Source organism: Kryptolebias marmoratus, linkage group LG15 (assembly GCF_001649575.2).
Source record: "Kryptolebias marmoratus isolate JLee-2015 linkage group LG15, ASM164957v2, whole genome shotgun sequence".
NCBI classification, from domain to species: domain Eukaryota; kingdom Metazoa; phylum Chordata; class Actinopteri; order Cyprinodontiformes; family Rivulidae; genus Kryptolebias; species Kryptolebias marmoratus.
The window spans coordinates 5,976,488-5,991,941 of record NC_051444.1 but is presented as its reverse complement, the minus strand read 5'-3'; the positions used below and the strand labels follow the sequence as shown (position 1 = coordinate 5,991,941).

Below are 15,454 nucleotides of genomic sequence, written 5' to 3'. Positions count from 1 at the left end.
AAACGTGTCAAAGTTGTTCAGATAGATGAAGATGAGGGTGGCTTTCAGAGACTTTGGCACAGAAGTCTTTTGGGGGCCATCCCCAGCCCCAGCTTTCCAGCAACATATCTGAAAGATTTCTTCTTCTGTTTTATACTGAGGTAGAGCAACTTTCAACATACAAACAGTCTTTTTCAGCTCAGCATGATTGCTTTATAGATTTGATTTTTTTTTAAAAAGTAGGACATTTCACATTTGAGTAGTTTGGTAAAACTTAAGTCCTCTGTGAAAACTGTCCCAACAGTGTACACATCTCTGAAACCTTTTTGTTTTTTTAAACAAAACGTCACATGAAGTGTAAAATGACCTTTTGATCTTGCTTGTGATTGCATTTAATTTTACCAAATGCGTTAAATTTCTTTGCCTTTTACTCTGTGCATTTAGCAACCATTAACTTGAACAACATGAACGATGGCTGGTTCGGAGCACTGAAAGAATTAATCCAGCAGCAACAGAACCAGTTGGTGTGGGTTTCAGAAGGAAAGGTAAGACCTGCAGAAATACACAAAGGGAAGCAGCTGTTCGGATTGGTATTTACTTTTATCTTCTGGTTTCTTTTTCTTGCTCTCAGGCGGATGGGGCAGCTGAGGATGACTTGGACATCCATGACGACCGCCTTTCCTACCTGTCGGCACCAGGCAGTGAGTATTCCATGTACAGCACCGACAGTCGCCACACCTCCGACTACGAGGACACGGACACAGAGGGAGGCGCCTACACTGACCAGGAGCTGGACGAAACGCTAAACGACGACGTGGGTCCTCCAACTGAGCCAGCCATCACCCGCTCCTCCGAGCCGGTCCGCGAAGAACCGCCCGTCATCCAGGAGCCTCCTGGTTATGGTGGCTACCCGCACTCAATGCAGCCGGACCCCTTGAACCGCATCGAACCAGCTGGGTTCAAGGCACCAGCGCCGCAGCAGGTAGCGTTTCTGAGAGCTGCACGCCTCCCCTGTTGTCTGGAGGACGTGGTGTGCGTTAGAAGGGTTTTTTGGAGGCGCTATTGAAGGCACTTTTTTTTTTTTTTTACTTTTGACAAGTTATTCTATCAGCTGCTACAAAACAATATCAGTGAGAAAGAGAAAACTCATGTGGTTGGGTATTTATCATAATATTTAATATATATATATAAAAATATATATAAATTTATTACAATATTTATTTTATCTGTTTACCTCCATACTGACTGTTGTTTGTTAGTGTGTGTTTTTTTATTTTTAAACAAGACAAGAAAAAATTACCGTCTCTATTGTGCCGTTGTATAACCACGAGGTGTCTTAGCAGTCTGTTGCTAATGTCACTGGGTTAAAAAAAAACATGTTCGTTCATAAGTGTCTGTACTCACCTGTATGCACTTTGTCCTACCTTAACTGGGACAGTATGACACCAGAAAGTATTATGTGCATGATGGAAATACCAGTGTTACTTCAGTGTACTTGTGAAATGTATAAATAATATTCAATAGGCAGTTGTGATATCCAAATCAAAACATTTGTCCTCTAATGTGTTAACAGTCATAAAAAGAGGGGGAAACAACTTACTGTATTGTAACCGTAGAATTAAACTCACTTTAGTATTCTCTAACAATGAAAACTTGTCCTGCTGCTAATTCCTAACTCTCAGATGTTTTTGGTTGATCTGCAGTTGCTGTTAAAACATGGAGGTGGGTTGTTGTATCAGTGTAGTGTAGAGGCAGAAATAATGAGCAGCGGAGCGTAGAGGGGCTGAGAGGGTGATAGCACTTGTTAAAATTGCAGCGTAGTGTGTCAGCACCTGTTATTAAACATTTCTGAACCACTTCACAGAAAGCAGAGGCCGCTGTCACACCTAGTGTCTCCCAGCAGGCAGAGCCCCTGGTGGAGGCATTTCCTCCTGCTGCCGACGTTTCTGTAAAAACTGTAGGGGCTCTGAGCCCTGATGATGCTCCTGCAGCCCCTTACAGCAAGCCAAGCCCCAGCCCCATGAGTGAGGCCGGCTCACTCAGGAGGCCCACCCCTGAGCTAGCCCCTAAGAGCATCCCATCAGAACCTCTACAGTCTGGACTGGCCGGTTCAGAACCAAAGGTATCCATCTGATCGTCAGCGGACGCTTCGCGACCTGGCTCGGCTCGGCTCGGCTCGATCTGGCCCAGCTGATCTCCTCTGTTGCTGCTGCCTGTCTACCTACCTCCTGCTACCGCGCTTCTTTTTCTCTTTCTGCCCTGCATGTCAGCTGGTCAAAGTGCTGCCCAGAACAGACAAAGATGAGTGTGTGTGTGTGTGTGATTGGGTGTGTGCTGGTAAACAACAGTGAGCTTGGAGCTGGTGGCTGCGCTGATTTGCCTACACGTTGAGGAGCGGTGGAAATCCTGCAACTCTCACTGTTGCTTATCTTTGCATGGCTGCAACATGTTTGTCTCCTCCTCTGTTAACAACTAAAACTAATTATATATTAATCCTTTTCTTGTAAAAGTAGCCATTTACTTTCCAACCATTTTATCGATATTCTTCCATAGCTACAGGAAGCTAAAATCTGGCTCAGTAACACCTAAACAAACCTTTTTTTCAGATTTGGATGGACAGTTTATGGCTACTTCTGAGATAAAAAAAATATCAATGTGTTCTTTTATTTTCCTCTATGTGCTTTTATCTGTAAAAAATGATTGTGGATATATTTCTTTATAATTACACCAAGACAGTGGGTGATTTTTTTTTTTTAAATTATGTTTTATTGGAGTTGCACATGTAGAGACATGCATGTGTCACAATTACAAATCAAAGTAATTGTCCAAAACAACTGCAACGATGTTGGAAATTTACACTTATTTGCCACTTTTATTCACATTTGATCAGTAAAGTAAAAAAAAAAATCCCAATGTTTTGGTGTAGCTTTTTAAATATCTGTTGTTCTTGCTTTGTTTGATTTCAGTAATTAAGTTAAAGTTACAGTGGTACACTGTGTGGTTTCTTTTTTTGTTTGTTTGTTTTTTTTGGTGAAACTCTTGGCTGTTCTGTGATTTCCATTTGGTCTCAAATATATTGTGACTAGTAACTCTTCCCTCTCAGTGTTTCTATTTCAGGTCTTTCCCTTCCTGTTTTTCTCCTGTAATTACTTTCAAGGAGTTGTTTTCAGTGTTTGATCTTTTAACTGATTTTTGTGTGTTCATTTATTTTATTTTTTTCACAACTCATATTTTGTTTGTGGAACAAGTTAGTGGAGCCTTCAAAAGTTTTAATCTTTTTTTCTTTGTTTTCTTTGACAGATGTTTCAGAAGGATCCGTACAGCATGGACAGCACAGGGAGAATCGATAACAGCATCAAGACGATGAATTACAGCCCTCAGCAGCCGTATCACACTGACCAACAGCCGTACAGAGATTACGACCATCCACCCAGTCGGTATGATATCAGCAGCGGTGGAGGCGGTTACACAGAACCAAAGTACCGGAGCAACAATCATATCCCGCTCTACGAAAACAGCGTGCCTCACTACGATCAGCAGCAGTGGAACCCCTACAACCAGTCACACTCTGCTACCAACCCCCAGGCTTATGATGTCCGTTTGCCTTACAGTGATGGCCCTGATACACAGTACACCCCGCCTCTACGCTATGACGAGCCCCCACCTCTGCAGGGATTTGACGGGCGGCCTCGTTACGGTAAACCAACAGGTCAGGTCCACAACAATGACCTCCCGCCCCCTCCTCTAGGGTCCGATCTGCGTTACGATCAGGATTCTCACCTGAGCATGTACCCCTCGGCCACCCGTTCCCCTGAGCCCCCCGCCCAGCGACCCGCCTATAACCAGGGACCAACATCACACCCGAAAGGCTACAGACCTCAGCAGTATGACCCTGCTCCTGTGAACATTGAAACCAACCGTACACCTCCTCCCAAAGCAGAAGCTCCCTCACCTTCCCCAGCAGAAGCTCCAAAACCAGCTCCTGTCAGAGATGAGCATCAGGAGGAAGACCCTGCCATGAGGCCCCAGTCAGTCCTGACGAGGGTAAAGATGTTTGAGAACAAACGTTCTGTGTCTGTGGACCGAGTCAGAGATGGAGGGGATTCATCTGGGAACAGGGTAAATGTTTCCTTATATCCACATGGATAATATGTGCTTCCAAGAATGATTTGGAGAGAGCATTCATGTCTTACTGATGTGTTGGTTTTACTTTTATAGGCAGCGGATTTACCTTTGAAATCAGGAGGGGTCATCCCTAAAGCTAATTCTCTGAGCAACCTGGATCAAGAGAAGACCTTTAGGTAAACCTGCTGTTTTTGGACTTTCAATTGCTTGAACAAAAACATCTGTCATTTCAGATATTTCTTACTCACTCTTGATTGTCTTGTATTTATCTTGTCACAACTTAGAGCCCCGGAGCCCCAGAAACCACAATCCAAGGCAGCTGATGACATTATCCGCTCCAACCATTATGATCCTGACGAGGATGAAGACTACTACAGGAAACAGCTGTCTTACTTTGACAGGCTTCAGACCGGCCCCAACAAGCCCCAGCCACAAGCACAAACAACCCACAGCTACCCCAGGTGATAGTTAGTCCCACTGATCTCCCTGTTTGTTTACAATTGTGGCTCTTCCTGTCATTAATTTATTAATTTAATATGTAAATGAATGGCCCTTTTCACACATTGGTTGCACCTTATCAGAGTAACAAAAGACAGTCTCATAAAGCTGATGCTTTTTTTTTTTAGTAATTCACACATCCTATACAAAAGTGGCACATTGTTGTGTTTTTGCACACAGCAAGCCAACATTACAGATTCAGCAGAGTGGAGAGCAGTTTGGTTCCAGCTTCATGTGCCCAGCTTTTACACATGCATGCCAAATTTGACCCTTAATTCCTCTTTATTTTCACGTGACACCAATTCTCAGTGAAGTCAAATCAGCATATGAGATGATGTGCGAAAAGAGCAACTGTTTCGACCCTATCTGTTTGTTTTTGTTTACTATATTTACACACCGTTTCTGAAGCTCACATTTATCTTGTTTTGGTGTTACAGGACGGAGTCAGTAGAGAAACCGAGTCCAGTGGAGAAAAAATATGAACCAGTTCCCCAGGTGACACCATCTCTGCCACCAGCCATACTGCCTAAACCATCTGAAGGTAAGATTTACAATTTCCTCATGACCCGATTTGAATTATTTATAGATGTTAAAATTATTTGTGTCCTGAAGTGTGGTACAACAAACATGCACATGAGTTTTTTCGTTTACTGACATGAATGGCTCTGTCATAGCCAAACCTCCTGCCCGGGAAAACACTATCCAGACCAACTTCCTGCCTCAGAAGAGTTTCCCTGAGAAGTCTCCAGTTAACGGGACGAGTGAACAGCTTCCAAAGACTATCTCCAGCTCCGCACCACCGACTACCTACAACCGATTTCCCAAGCCCTTCACCACCTCTGCCAAACCTTTTGCACGCATGTTCGACAGTCCTAAGTTCAACCACAACCTTCTGCCTAATGACAAACCTGAGAGTGTTCCCAAGGTAAGCAGATTTACTCCGAAGGTTATGCAGCTCTGTAAAAACAGAGCAAACGGGTTGGTTTTCTGAATTTGGAAGAAAAAAAAAAAAATAAGTGAATTGTGCTGTTAGTGCCACTGTAGCCTTCAGCTTTATTATATAAAAGAAAAAAAACACGAGCAGCATATGACTTGCATCAAAACATTCACCTCCTTTTAATTTCAGTTAAACAGCCAATCACCTCTCTATGACAGTCATCCAACAATATTTCTCCACACAGTTTTATTTTGAAGTGTCACCCCTTCTGAAAAAACATTTTTTTCTGCCTTCTCACTCTGAACTTGGACATCCGGGCTCCGGTAGCAGCTCTTTCCTGCTTTTGTAGCAGCTCTGTCTGTCTACTCAGTAGACGATGTAGGAAATGAAGTTTATTTGTAATTTTGGTGATATACTTTAAAAAAAAAATCAGATTTTATTCTTCGCTAAATAGTTAAACTCTGTCAGCTGCTGATAGAAATTAGTCCCTGCAGTTCTCTTTAGTTGTGAGCTCTTTGGATGATTCAAACAATCAGAAAACTTCTGCCAGAACAACTTTGTGTTTTCAAAACATCTAATTGATCCTATTTTTATTTCCCAAGGCAGTCATTCAAAATATACAACCATAAAAAGCTCATTATAATCATATGTGCCCTGCAGAGAGCTGCTTTCTGTGTTAGGGTGGTATCTCTGTGGGGTCTCAGCTGCAACCTCTGGTTACTGGTGGGTGAACAGGATTCACGAGGAAGTCTCCAGAATGCCTCGAAACGTTTGCCGACATTCTTAATTTTCTCGCTTATGTCACAGAAGAAAATTGACGCTTTAATTTTGAACATGTTCAAAACAAATTGACTCTGGAAAAAGACTCAGAGCTGTCGAAGGCGTCTTAAACTTGTCTCCAACCCTACTTAGTTTAGTTTCCTGTATTTTATGTAGCTGTAATTTCACACCTGCACAGGAGCTGTATGACAGAAAACATCCAAAGCTACAGCCCTGGATTTCCAGGTTTTAAATCACTATAATCATTAAAAAAAAACTGGTCCAAATCTGCATTTTTAAAAAATTTTTTTTTAAAAGTGCACTTCAGTAGATTGAATCATAAACGGAGGATGCCGAGGTGGGTGCAAAGTGAGTGGAGGTGGGCAACAAAATAACCTGCACAGCCTAGAATACAGTTTAGTAAGCCGTGCACACGAAAATAGGCAGTTATTTTCTAAAATCACTCGCTCAGAACGCAGCTATGCAGCTCACTGGTTGGAACCACTCAGAGTCCGGTGAGACTGCAGCGGATAAATTGCCTATTTTTCTCACAATTTCGAATCGGCAACTAGTCTCCAACAGTCGTAGCTCAGTGAGATCCTGGCTTCTGGGGCATCACCTCAAAAAGAAGCACCGCAGCATTTCTTGTCTTTTTAGGATTACTTCTTAAATATACCACAACATTTGGCATGTTTGTATTGTTCATATTTCCTCTCTGATAGGCTCTTCTGCTGTCAGTTAGGTTCATGTTGCAGCTTCACTGTGGCTGAAGTTAATTGTTAGTTTATTTTAGTCAGTCATAATACATGAAACCCGTCTTTTATGTGGTTCAGGCCCAGAGCTCCAGTCCGGTGAAGCCTCAGATATCCCCGCAGCCTCAGAACACAGACCACGACAGCGGAGTGGACACTTTCACACGCACCATGGATAATCGCTCCAAACTGCAGCAGAACAACATCAACGCTGTGCCCAAGGCCATCCCTGTGAGGTAACAAACGCACCCCGAGCCCAGGTTTCAACCACAGCTGCTCTTTAAAGAGAATCACAGTGAATGTACCTGTCCACCAGCCCCAGTGCCCTGGAAGACGATGACGACGAAGACGAGGGTCATACTGTGGTTGCGACAGCTCGCGGTATCTTCAACTCCAACGGTGGCGTTCTGAGCTCCATCGAGACGGGCGTCAGCATAATTATCCCGCAGGGGGCCATCCCTGAGGGCGTGGAGCAGGAGATTTACTTCAAGGTGTGCCGAGACAACAGCATCCTGCCGCCGCTCGACAAGGAGAAAGGTAACTCATCAAAGATGGCGGGATGAGAAGGGATGTCCTGCCCTTCTGCAGTGTTGTACTTCACTTTATCCTTGTAGGAAGACGAGCAGTGTTGCTCCTTTTAGCTGTCAGTATTTTTAATGTTAAAGTTGATTGGGGTATTTACTGTTCCCCAAGATTTAGTAGTAATCTAAATCATCCAATATCAGACCTTTTATTTGTAAATAATGACCATTAAGGCAAATATTTTAGGCCTCCTTTTAGATTTAGAATTTCACCAGCATTAGGCATTACCTGGTCCTACTTATCTCAGTTCTTTGCCTTCTTTTGTTTTTAAATATTGCTGTGATTGATGAAACTAGGCTCTGATGAAGCGGCTACAGTTACAGTTAAGGTACTTGGACTTCATGTCACGTTGCAGCAAATTTCGTGGCACCTCATAACGTTTGCATTTCCTCTAACTTCTGGAGAAAGGCCGAGATCTGTGACTCATAAGGCAGTAATGTAATTATATGGCTGTGACAGCAGTGAGAGTCAGATTTGGCTGATGTGCCGCTGCTCTGAAAAGGAAAACTCGATGAGCTGGCCTGTTAAACGTCTCTGTTGCAGGTGCTAAAGCAGAGTGAAGGTGTAATTATAACTGCAGATGTGAGGAGATGCTTCTGTCACTTTATTTGGGCCACGATAATGGCTGTGACACATTTGCTTTTAATTGTCGCCACAGAAGATGACCGCATCGAGCATCACCTCTACCTGTCGTAGCACGGCAGAGCAGCTGCTGCTGCTGGACGCTGTCTCACATCAGTCTGTTAGAAACGTAACGAGCACCAAATGTATCATGTGAAACATCTCATTATCTCTTATCTGTTGATTCCATCTGTACTAAAACAAAAGGAGGAAGATTAAGAATGTGGTGTGGAAGCGGTTTGCAGAAAAAGAGCTTGTTAAGTTGGGTTAAATTAACTAATCAAACTTATTATCAGCACCAGTTATTTAAGTAAAAAGCTTGATTAGGTTCTGAGCTGTTAGTGGTACTTTATCACAAATTCCTGCATGGAAATGCATTTGTTGTAACTTTGTTATGCGTTTGTGTTCACAGGAGAGACTTTGCTCAGCCCTCTGGTGATGTGTGGACCTCATGGCCTCAAGTTTTTGAAGCCCGTGGAGCTCCGCTTACCTCACTGTGCGTCTATGACCCCTGATGGTTGGTCTTTTGCTCTAAAATCCTCCGACTCCTCGTCGGGTACGCTTTGCTCTCTCTGCTCTTCCTGGGTCGTTTGGGCTGGCTGTGTGACAAATTGAGTTTTTTTGTTTTTTTGTGTGGGGGGTGATGATTTAATCAGCTTTTATCCTTAGCTTTGATTCTCCTCTTTATTGAAAATCAACCGTATAAAAATTTTGAGCTAAGTCCCACATCTGAGAATCAATCTAGGGAGAAAATCTGCCTTATTATCAAATTATGGCTCTTTCCCACCGTTATTTATGCTGGTTAACTCACAAACACAATCTCATTTGCTGTATCACTGGTTTCCTTTGGGAGCTTTATTCCTTTCACTTGCTAATGCTAATTTCTCTCTTTGATTTCCGTGAGTCATCTTCCTCTCATTTAACTTACAACACATTCAGCTTGGCTGCACAATCATTAAATTTCACAAGATAAGATTGTAGTGCATGCTTCTCTGCTCACAGTGATTTTTCTCACATAGCCACCCAAATTCTGACCTGAAGAACAAACAGGTTACGGATCTCATTGTCACAACCAGTAACTCTCGTCATCCTGGATAAAATCACAAGTTATACACATAAAAAAAACTCATTTTCATATCAGAATGTAGGTCTCTAAATTTAGCTTCCTGTCTTCTAAAGTTATTTTTTGACTGCAGCTTTCAGGTTCGAGCAGATTACCTTTGTTGTCAGCTTTTCTTCTCTGTCTTTGGTTTCTTTAAAAAGCAGATACAGCTGCTGAAATTTGATCAGAATATGACAAGAAAGACAGATGTAAATAGATGAACCAGACACATCTGCCTCTGACTTCAGGAAGAGAGGCTGAATTCAAGCAAATCTCTAAAAATAACTTTCTCCACCATCAGGAAATTGCTTTTTAGTAGATTATTTTGCTCAGGTCGTTTGGCCTAAAGAACCTTAAAATTGGACATGTACAGCAGAAAAGGTTTTAAACTAATGTTTTTCTCACTTACTCATGTTTATCAAAGTATACAGTTTTAGTGCTCATCTATGATGTTTCTGAGGAAAACAGTTTAAATCTTTGAGAAATAACTGAAGGTTTATTTTTATAAATGAAAACTAAAATCAGGAAGTCGTTTCTCTGCTCTCTCGTTGTGTTACTGTCCCTCTCACACTCTCGTCTTCAAACCCAGTTGTAATTTTGGCAGTGGTCGGGATTAGCTGTTAATTAGCCTCATTTTAAGGATGAGATTTAGGCGCTTGAAAGAAATGTCAGCTCACTTCGTTGTCCTGCAGAATCGTGGGAGGATTATTGGGCTCCATCATAATCCTCTTATTGTGAAGCAGGACCACTCTCTGGCCCCATCTTATCCCCTTCTGTGGGTTTCTTCTCACTTTCCTCCTCTTCTGATTCTTTTTTTACTCCTATTCAACTCTACAGCCTGCTTTTCTCCTTTCCTTCTCCTCTGCACAGTGGTCTCACTGTGGTTACCTAAATCCAAACCAGTGTGATACAGTTTAGCTTCAACAAAACTATACTTATAGACACTTTTATTTAAAACTCTCACATAAAAAATACAGTCTCCTCTTAAGGATTGACCACATTAGCACATGTGTGTTTCTGTAAACAATGAAATGACTGAACAACTAAATTAATTATATTAAAATGCTATAAGTGATGCTCCGGTTCTGTTTATCTCACTGGCTGACGTGTAAACATGTTTGTCATTTGTCATGCCTTCAGGATAGTCAAAAGGTTAAGTTGATAGACTGAAATTTTATCTGCAGTTAATTAAATTGTCATTTTTTTCAGCTTTTAATGTGAAGATGACTGATTCAAATTGTGTTTTGTTTTTTTTTTGTTTGTTTTTTGTTCCTCTTTTGGCACTTCTGCCCTCTTAATGTCTAAACCAAAATGCATTGAGTTTCTCATCAGACTCAAGAATGTCTTACAAGCAGATATTAGATGATTTTCAAGGCTGGAGACACTCAACAGGGTGGGAAAACAAACAGGAATAATTAAAAGATGCAGATGACTAAGATCAACCTATTGTACGGAGGCGTTTTGATCAAACCTTATAAATGACAATATACGTGATCTCATGAGAGATTGTGAGATCTCCTGCGATCTGTTGGCTCTTTTATTATATGTTGAGGATGACTCTCAGCTACTACCAAGCCAAATTCAGCTCAATAATATGTCAAACGGACTGAGTTAAGGTTGATTAGCTGAGGAGTTATAGACATTCATCCAGTGATTATTTCTAACTGTTTCACTAAAATCTGTCCACTGGGTCATGAGATGTTTTGCTAACAGACAGACAAGGTTGAATAGTTAATGTGTAGCGCTCTTGAGTACATGTTGGTGATGACTCTCAGCTATGGCCACACCATTATCTGAGTTATAGATGTTTTTGTCGGCTAAGGTTGATTAGCCATGATGGCCATCTAGTTTTAGATCTACATCCTGGGATTACTTTCTGAGATTGTCATTAAAGTCCCTCAGTGGTTTAAAAAATATTTGCTAAGCCTTCGCCTTTGGCAACAGGCGATAATTAAAGGAAAGTTTTTGTGCTCGTCTTGAGGCAGCATTGGCAGAGTCCTGAAGCAGCAAGCGGTCAACAGATTTGTTGTCGTTATGTGTTTGGGAGCAGAACAGGAGCGAAGCAGGAGGCCGCTGGCTGAACTGATTGTGGGTTCAATGAAACTCAATCGGATCGACCAGCTCTGCCGTGGCTGCTGTCTGAGAACACCATCATCAGGAGAGGTTAACAGAAGCTCTTTGGGCGCTCGTTTGACTGTTTGGTCTGCTCAACGATGGTGTCTAACAGTGGAAACTTGTTTTTATTTGCTGAAAGTTTCACAAACTTTATTGAAACCAGAGCACATTTAGAACGAGGTCCGGTGAGAAGTTATAAAGTGAGTCTCACTCTCGGTCACATAAACCCTGTAATTTCACGGGTTACATTGAAACGCTCCGTTTGATCTGCTGAAATCAATGTTTGCACTCTCATAGCTTATTTTCTTTAAAGACATCAGATAGTTTTATGAGTCTTGAAACATCGGCTGTAAAGAATCGGTCAGATCATTGAGGAAGCTGCGTGTAAACCGTCTTCAGCTGGCTTCACGTCCTCAGATTGATTACTGGAACCTGCCCCTCGGCGAAGACCCGTATGTTTACAACTGCACTTGTGTTCAGACCTCACGGTGACCCAGGTTTCATTTGCAGCCGATGAGAGGCTGGAGACATTCAATAAAAATTACAGAATAGCTTTTACTAGTCTCTTGTGATGCCGCACTTGGAAACAAGCCACAAACATGCGCCATCACACGATTATCTAACAATGGGTTTGATCAAGTTCAGCAGGCAGGTCTGTTTTTCAAAGAGCATCAGCAGTTTGTGGCTCTGTGGAAAATTTTATTGGAATTAATGCACATGAAATGTACTACACAGGGAATTTTACATGAAAAGCAGCTGTTATTGCTCACCCGTGCACCCTCTGCCCCGTTTATCTGTCTGCAGGTGACCCAAAAAGCTGGCAGAACAAGTCGCTCCCCGGAGACCCCAACTACCTGGTGGGGGCCAACTGTGTGTCGGTGCTCATTGACCACTTTTAAGGGCGGACCAGCAGGCGGCCTGTTACTGAATGTGGAACCACGGGATGAAGGCGATAGACTCACTTTGAAAACACACATATTGTACACACAGACACACACACACACTACAGCTGCACTCCAAGCACACACACACACACACAGTGGAGTATGAAGGAGAGCCGGTCAGTGCTGTTTACTGCATCCTCTGATTATTACAAGCTACACTTTAAAACTTTCCCTCAAATTGAAGTTTTGATGAGAACTAAACGCTCTGATGCATGTCCCTGTTATCTAAAGGTTGACACCATATATGAAGCATCGTTTAATGTCATTTTAGACCGAAATGTTGCTGGATGGATTGCTTCCGAGGCAGCTTATGTGCTTCAGAAAACTGTCAATGTATTTATACTATACACTATAGACGTATAGAGAAGAAGTACTAAAATTGCACCTAGAAGTTTGAGTTCAGGAGACAGAATAAAAAAAGAACTGCCATGTTTTTTCATGTTGAAGTAATTTTATTGAAGGTTTGAGACGGACGTTTGCAGGAAACCGAAGGATGGCGATGAACCCTCAGCAGAACACTTTTAAGAGACTTTTTGTTCTTCCTTTCCTGATAAAAACCTGTTAGCTTTGTTTCTTCCTGAGCACCTCGTCTCTCCTTCCAGCCTGAGGGAGATCTATGCATGTTCTTTACTCAGGTCCAGCAGCCTCCTCTGTTCCTCCCTCACATCCTCGTCCCCGTTTTCTTTCCGTCTGTCCATCTCCGGACGCTCTTGCACTCACACACACAAATAAGCAGCGATGCCTTATCTGCAGATTATTCACTTTTCATAAAGAAGAAACATAAGTTATAATAAATTATGGTATATATGTCATTTGTTTTGCCATCTTTGTGAACCCACTGTATAATTGAACGGGTTTAGCACACAGTAACAGTTAATAAAAAATAACAAAGCTCGTCTTTTATCCGCTATGCATTACTGAAAACAAACAAAAACAACAGAACTACAGGTGAGAAGTGGCTGTAAATAAAGTGAGCATATTGCCTTTCTTTTGTTTGTAAATGAACTTTTTGTATGTCTTTCTTTTTGTATAAAAAATTATAGAAAACATGAAGAAAGTGAACAAGTTTTCTTTGTATTCTGGATATATATATATATATATATATATATAAATATATACATCTATATATCCCGAAGCCTTGGAATTGTAACCAACAATAACACATCACACCTTTTCTACAAATATATTAACACTGTGTTGAAGTTTTATTAATTTGAGGATCAGAAAAAGTACTTTAGCTTAAATGCAATAAAACGTGTCCTCTTGAAAGGGTGTGCTCTTAAAAATATCCCCCCTTCTTTTCACCAATTTGTGATACTGGATGCTATATTGTGTGCCCTTAAATGTATTTTTGTACTAATAGACAATATATTACGTATGGCACACCAGTACTGTTATTTTTAGATATAACACAGCTTTAATTTGGATATTAGCTCTTCACGTGTGGCTGACTTCTTTTTTTTTTTTTCTTTTCAACACAATTTTAAGTATACCACTGTATTAATAAAGTCATTTTTAAAATATTTTGTCTGTGCAGGATGGCTTTTTTTTGTTTGTTTGTTTTACAATAATTTAATTTCTGAAAAACAAATCTTTCTGTGCTTAACAGGAAATATACAGGTATTTTATCTGTTATCTTAAAGGTACTCATTCTAAACTAGAAAATTAAACATTAAGGTTATCATGAACTATATCAAATAGTGCAGTTTGAATGAGTTTACGCCAGTATTTTTTCACATATGTTGATATGCAATTCTGAAAAGAGGGTACACACTCAATGTAAACAATCTGAGTGTAAATCTGCACTAAAACATCCAAATCTTTGGACTTCTTAGTCCTGAACTGCTCTTTTCTGTATGTCATCATTGTTGACCTGTTTTAGCCACTTCGGCTGTTTCTGTAGGTAAACAAACACTTGGTAGTTACATTTTTTTTTCATTTAATGTAATTAATGATCAATATGAAGGAAAAATGAGCAGATTTTATTACATTTTTAACAGCCTTTGTGACGTTGCACTGAATACCTTCTAATGCATGTTTTTAATCATTTTATTTCCAAAGATGATCACACATTTAAAGGTAATGTTCATTCATTTTTATCCTTTTCCTTTAATTTGATCTCAGCGTTACTCCGGGCGGCCGCTGGGTGTCGCCTGTGAGCTGTGAGTGGATTTCCAGGTACAAGGTCAGAATAAAGTGTTTTTTATGATTAATGAGGAAGATTAAAACGGTTCAGAGGATGAAAAGTGTGAACATTAAGATTTGTCAGTTTTACAGCCACAAAGCTTCATAGTTTCAGCATTTTGTGGTTAATTAAATTTACCTGTTTGATTAGAAATACTCATGATGGTGTTTCTATTCTGTCAGGGTGTCCAAATTTAAGATTGGAGTCAATTAGAAAAGAGAGAATATCGCTTTCTTTACGCCCAGTCAGTATTCTCTTTATTGTGCATCTGATTGTTTTTAACTGAACCTTATGGGCTCAAACTTTAAATCAGTAAAGGCCATTTTTTATTCTTTACAGTCTGAATTAGGTATTTTATGCAGACTAGCAAACTCATTATTCCCAGGTGTGTTGCAGTTAGGATTGCTGCTTTGCATGAAGAAGGTTTATTCACAGGTGTTATACAAATACAACACAATAAAATGTATCCTGGACCCCAAATAACTATATATAGGTTGTGCAATTAAAGAAAAATACTGACAAAAATAGAAGATTTGAAACGATAACAGGCAAATCTGAACTAAATATAAAAAAATGTGTTTTAAGTTAGTTAACCCAACAGAGCACGTGTTAGACGTGAAATGAGCCAGAAAGTGCGGCTGAGGTTCGAGCCACTTTGTCGTTTTTTCTGAAAATTTTGTCAAAACAGATGAATTCAGGAATAAAATCTGAGCGCTCTTCGCCTGGATACCAGGTTGTGCCTCATTTCCATCCATCCATCCTCCTCCTCCTCCCCCTCCTCAGCAGCAGCACCCAGGCAGCTTTATTTCTCGCCTCTCCTCCTCCCGCTGTCCCCCCCCCCTCCTCCTCCTCCTC

General features: G+C 41.0%; 1 protein-coding gene across 9 annotated transcripts in view; it reads left to right on the top strand.

The window, feature by feature from the left end:
• tjp1a (tight junction protein 1a) overlaps positions 1 to 13,629 on the top strand; it is an 88,379-nt gene extending 74,750 nt beyond the window's left edge. For 3 of the 9 annotated variants that reach the window (XM_017441698.3, XM_017441706.3, XM_017441756.3), the window contains 12 exons: positions 424 to 524; positions 611 to 961; positions 1,844 to 2,101; positions 3,280 to 4,098; positions 4,198 to 4,280; positions 4,389 to 4,565; positions 5,040 to 5,143; positions 5,277 to 5,527; positions 7,132 to 7,286; positions 7,367 to 7,587; positions 8,666 to 8,809; positions 12,275 to 13,629. In XM_017441698.3, the coding sequence (XP_017297187.1) occupies positions 424 to 524; positions 611 to 961; positions 1,844 to 2,101; positions 3,280 to 4,098; positions 4,198 to 4,280; positions 4,389 to 4,565; positions 5,040 to 5,143; positions 5,277 to 5,527; positions 7,132 to 7,286; positions 7,367 to 7,587; positions 8,666 to 8,809; positions 12,275 to 12,369 (2,759 nt within the window). In that variant the 3' untranslated portion in view covers positions 12,370 to 13,629. The remainder of the gene's footprint in view (positions 1 to 423; positions 525 to 610; positions 962 to 1,843; positions 2,102 to 3,279; positions 4,099 to 4,197; positions 4,281 to 4,388; positions 4,566 to 5,039; positions 5,144 to 5,276; positions 5,528 to 7,131; positions 7,287 to 7,366; positions 7,588 to 8,665; positions 8,810 to 12,274) is intronic. The other 6 variants (XM_017441732.3, XM_017441764.3, XM_017441716.3 and 3 more) reach the window with 4 other exon arrangements.
• Positions 13,630 to 15,454: the final 1,825 nt, after the last annotated feature.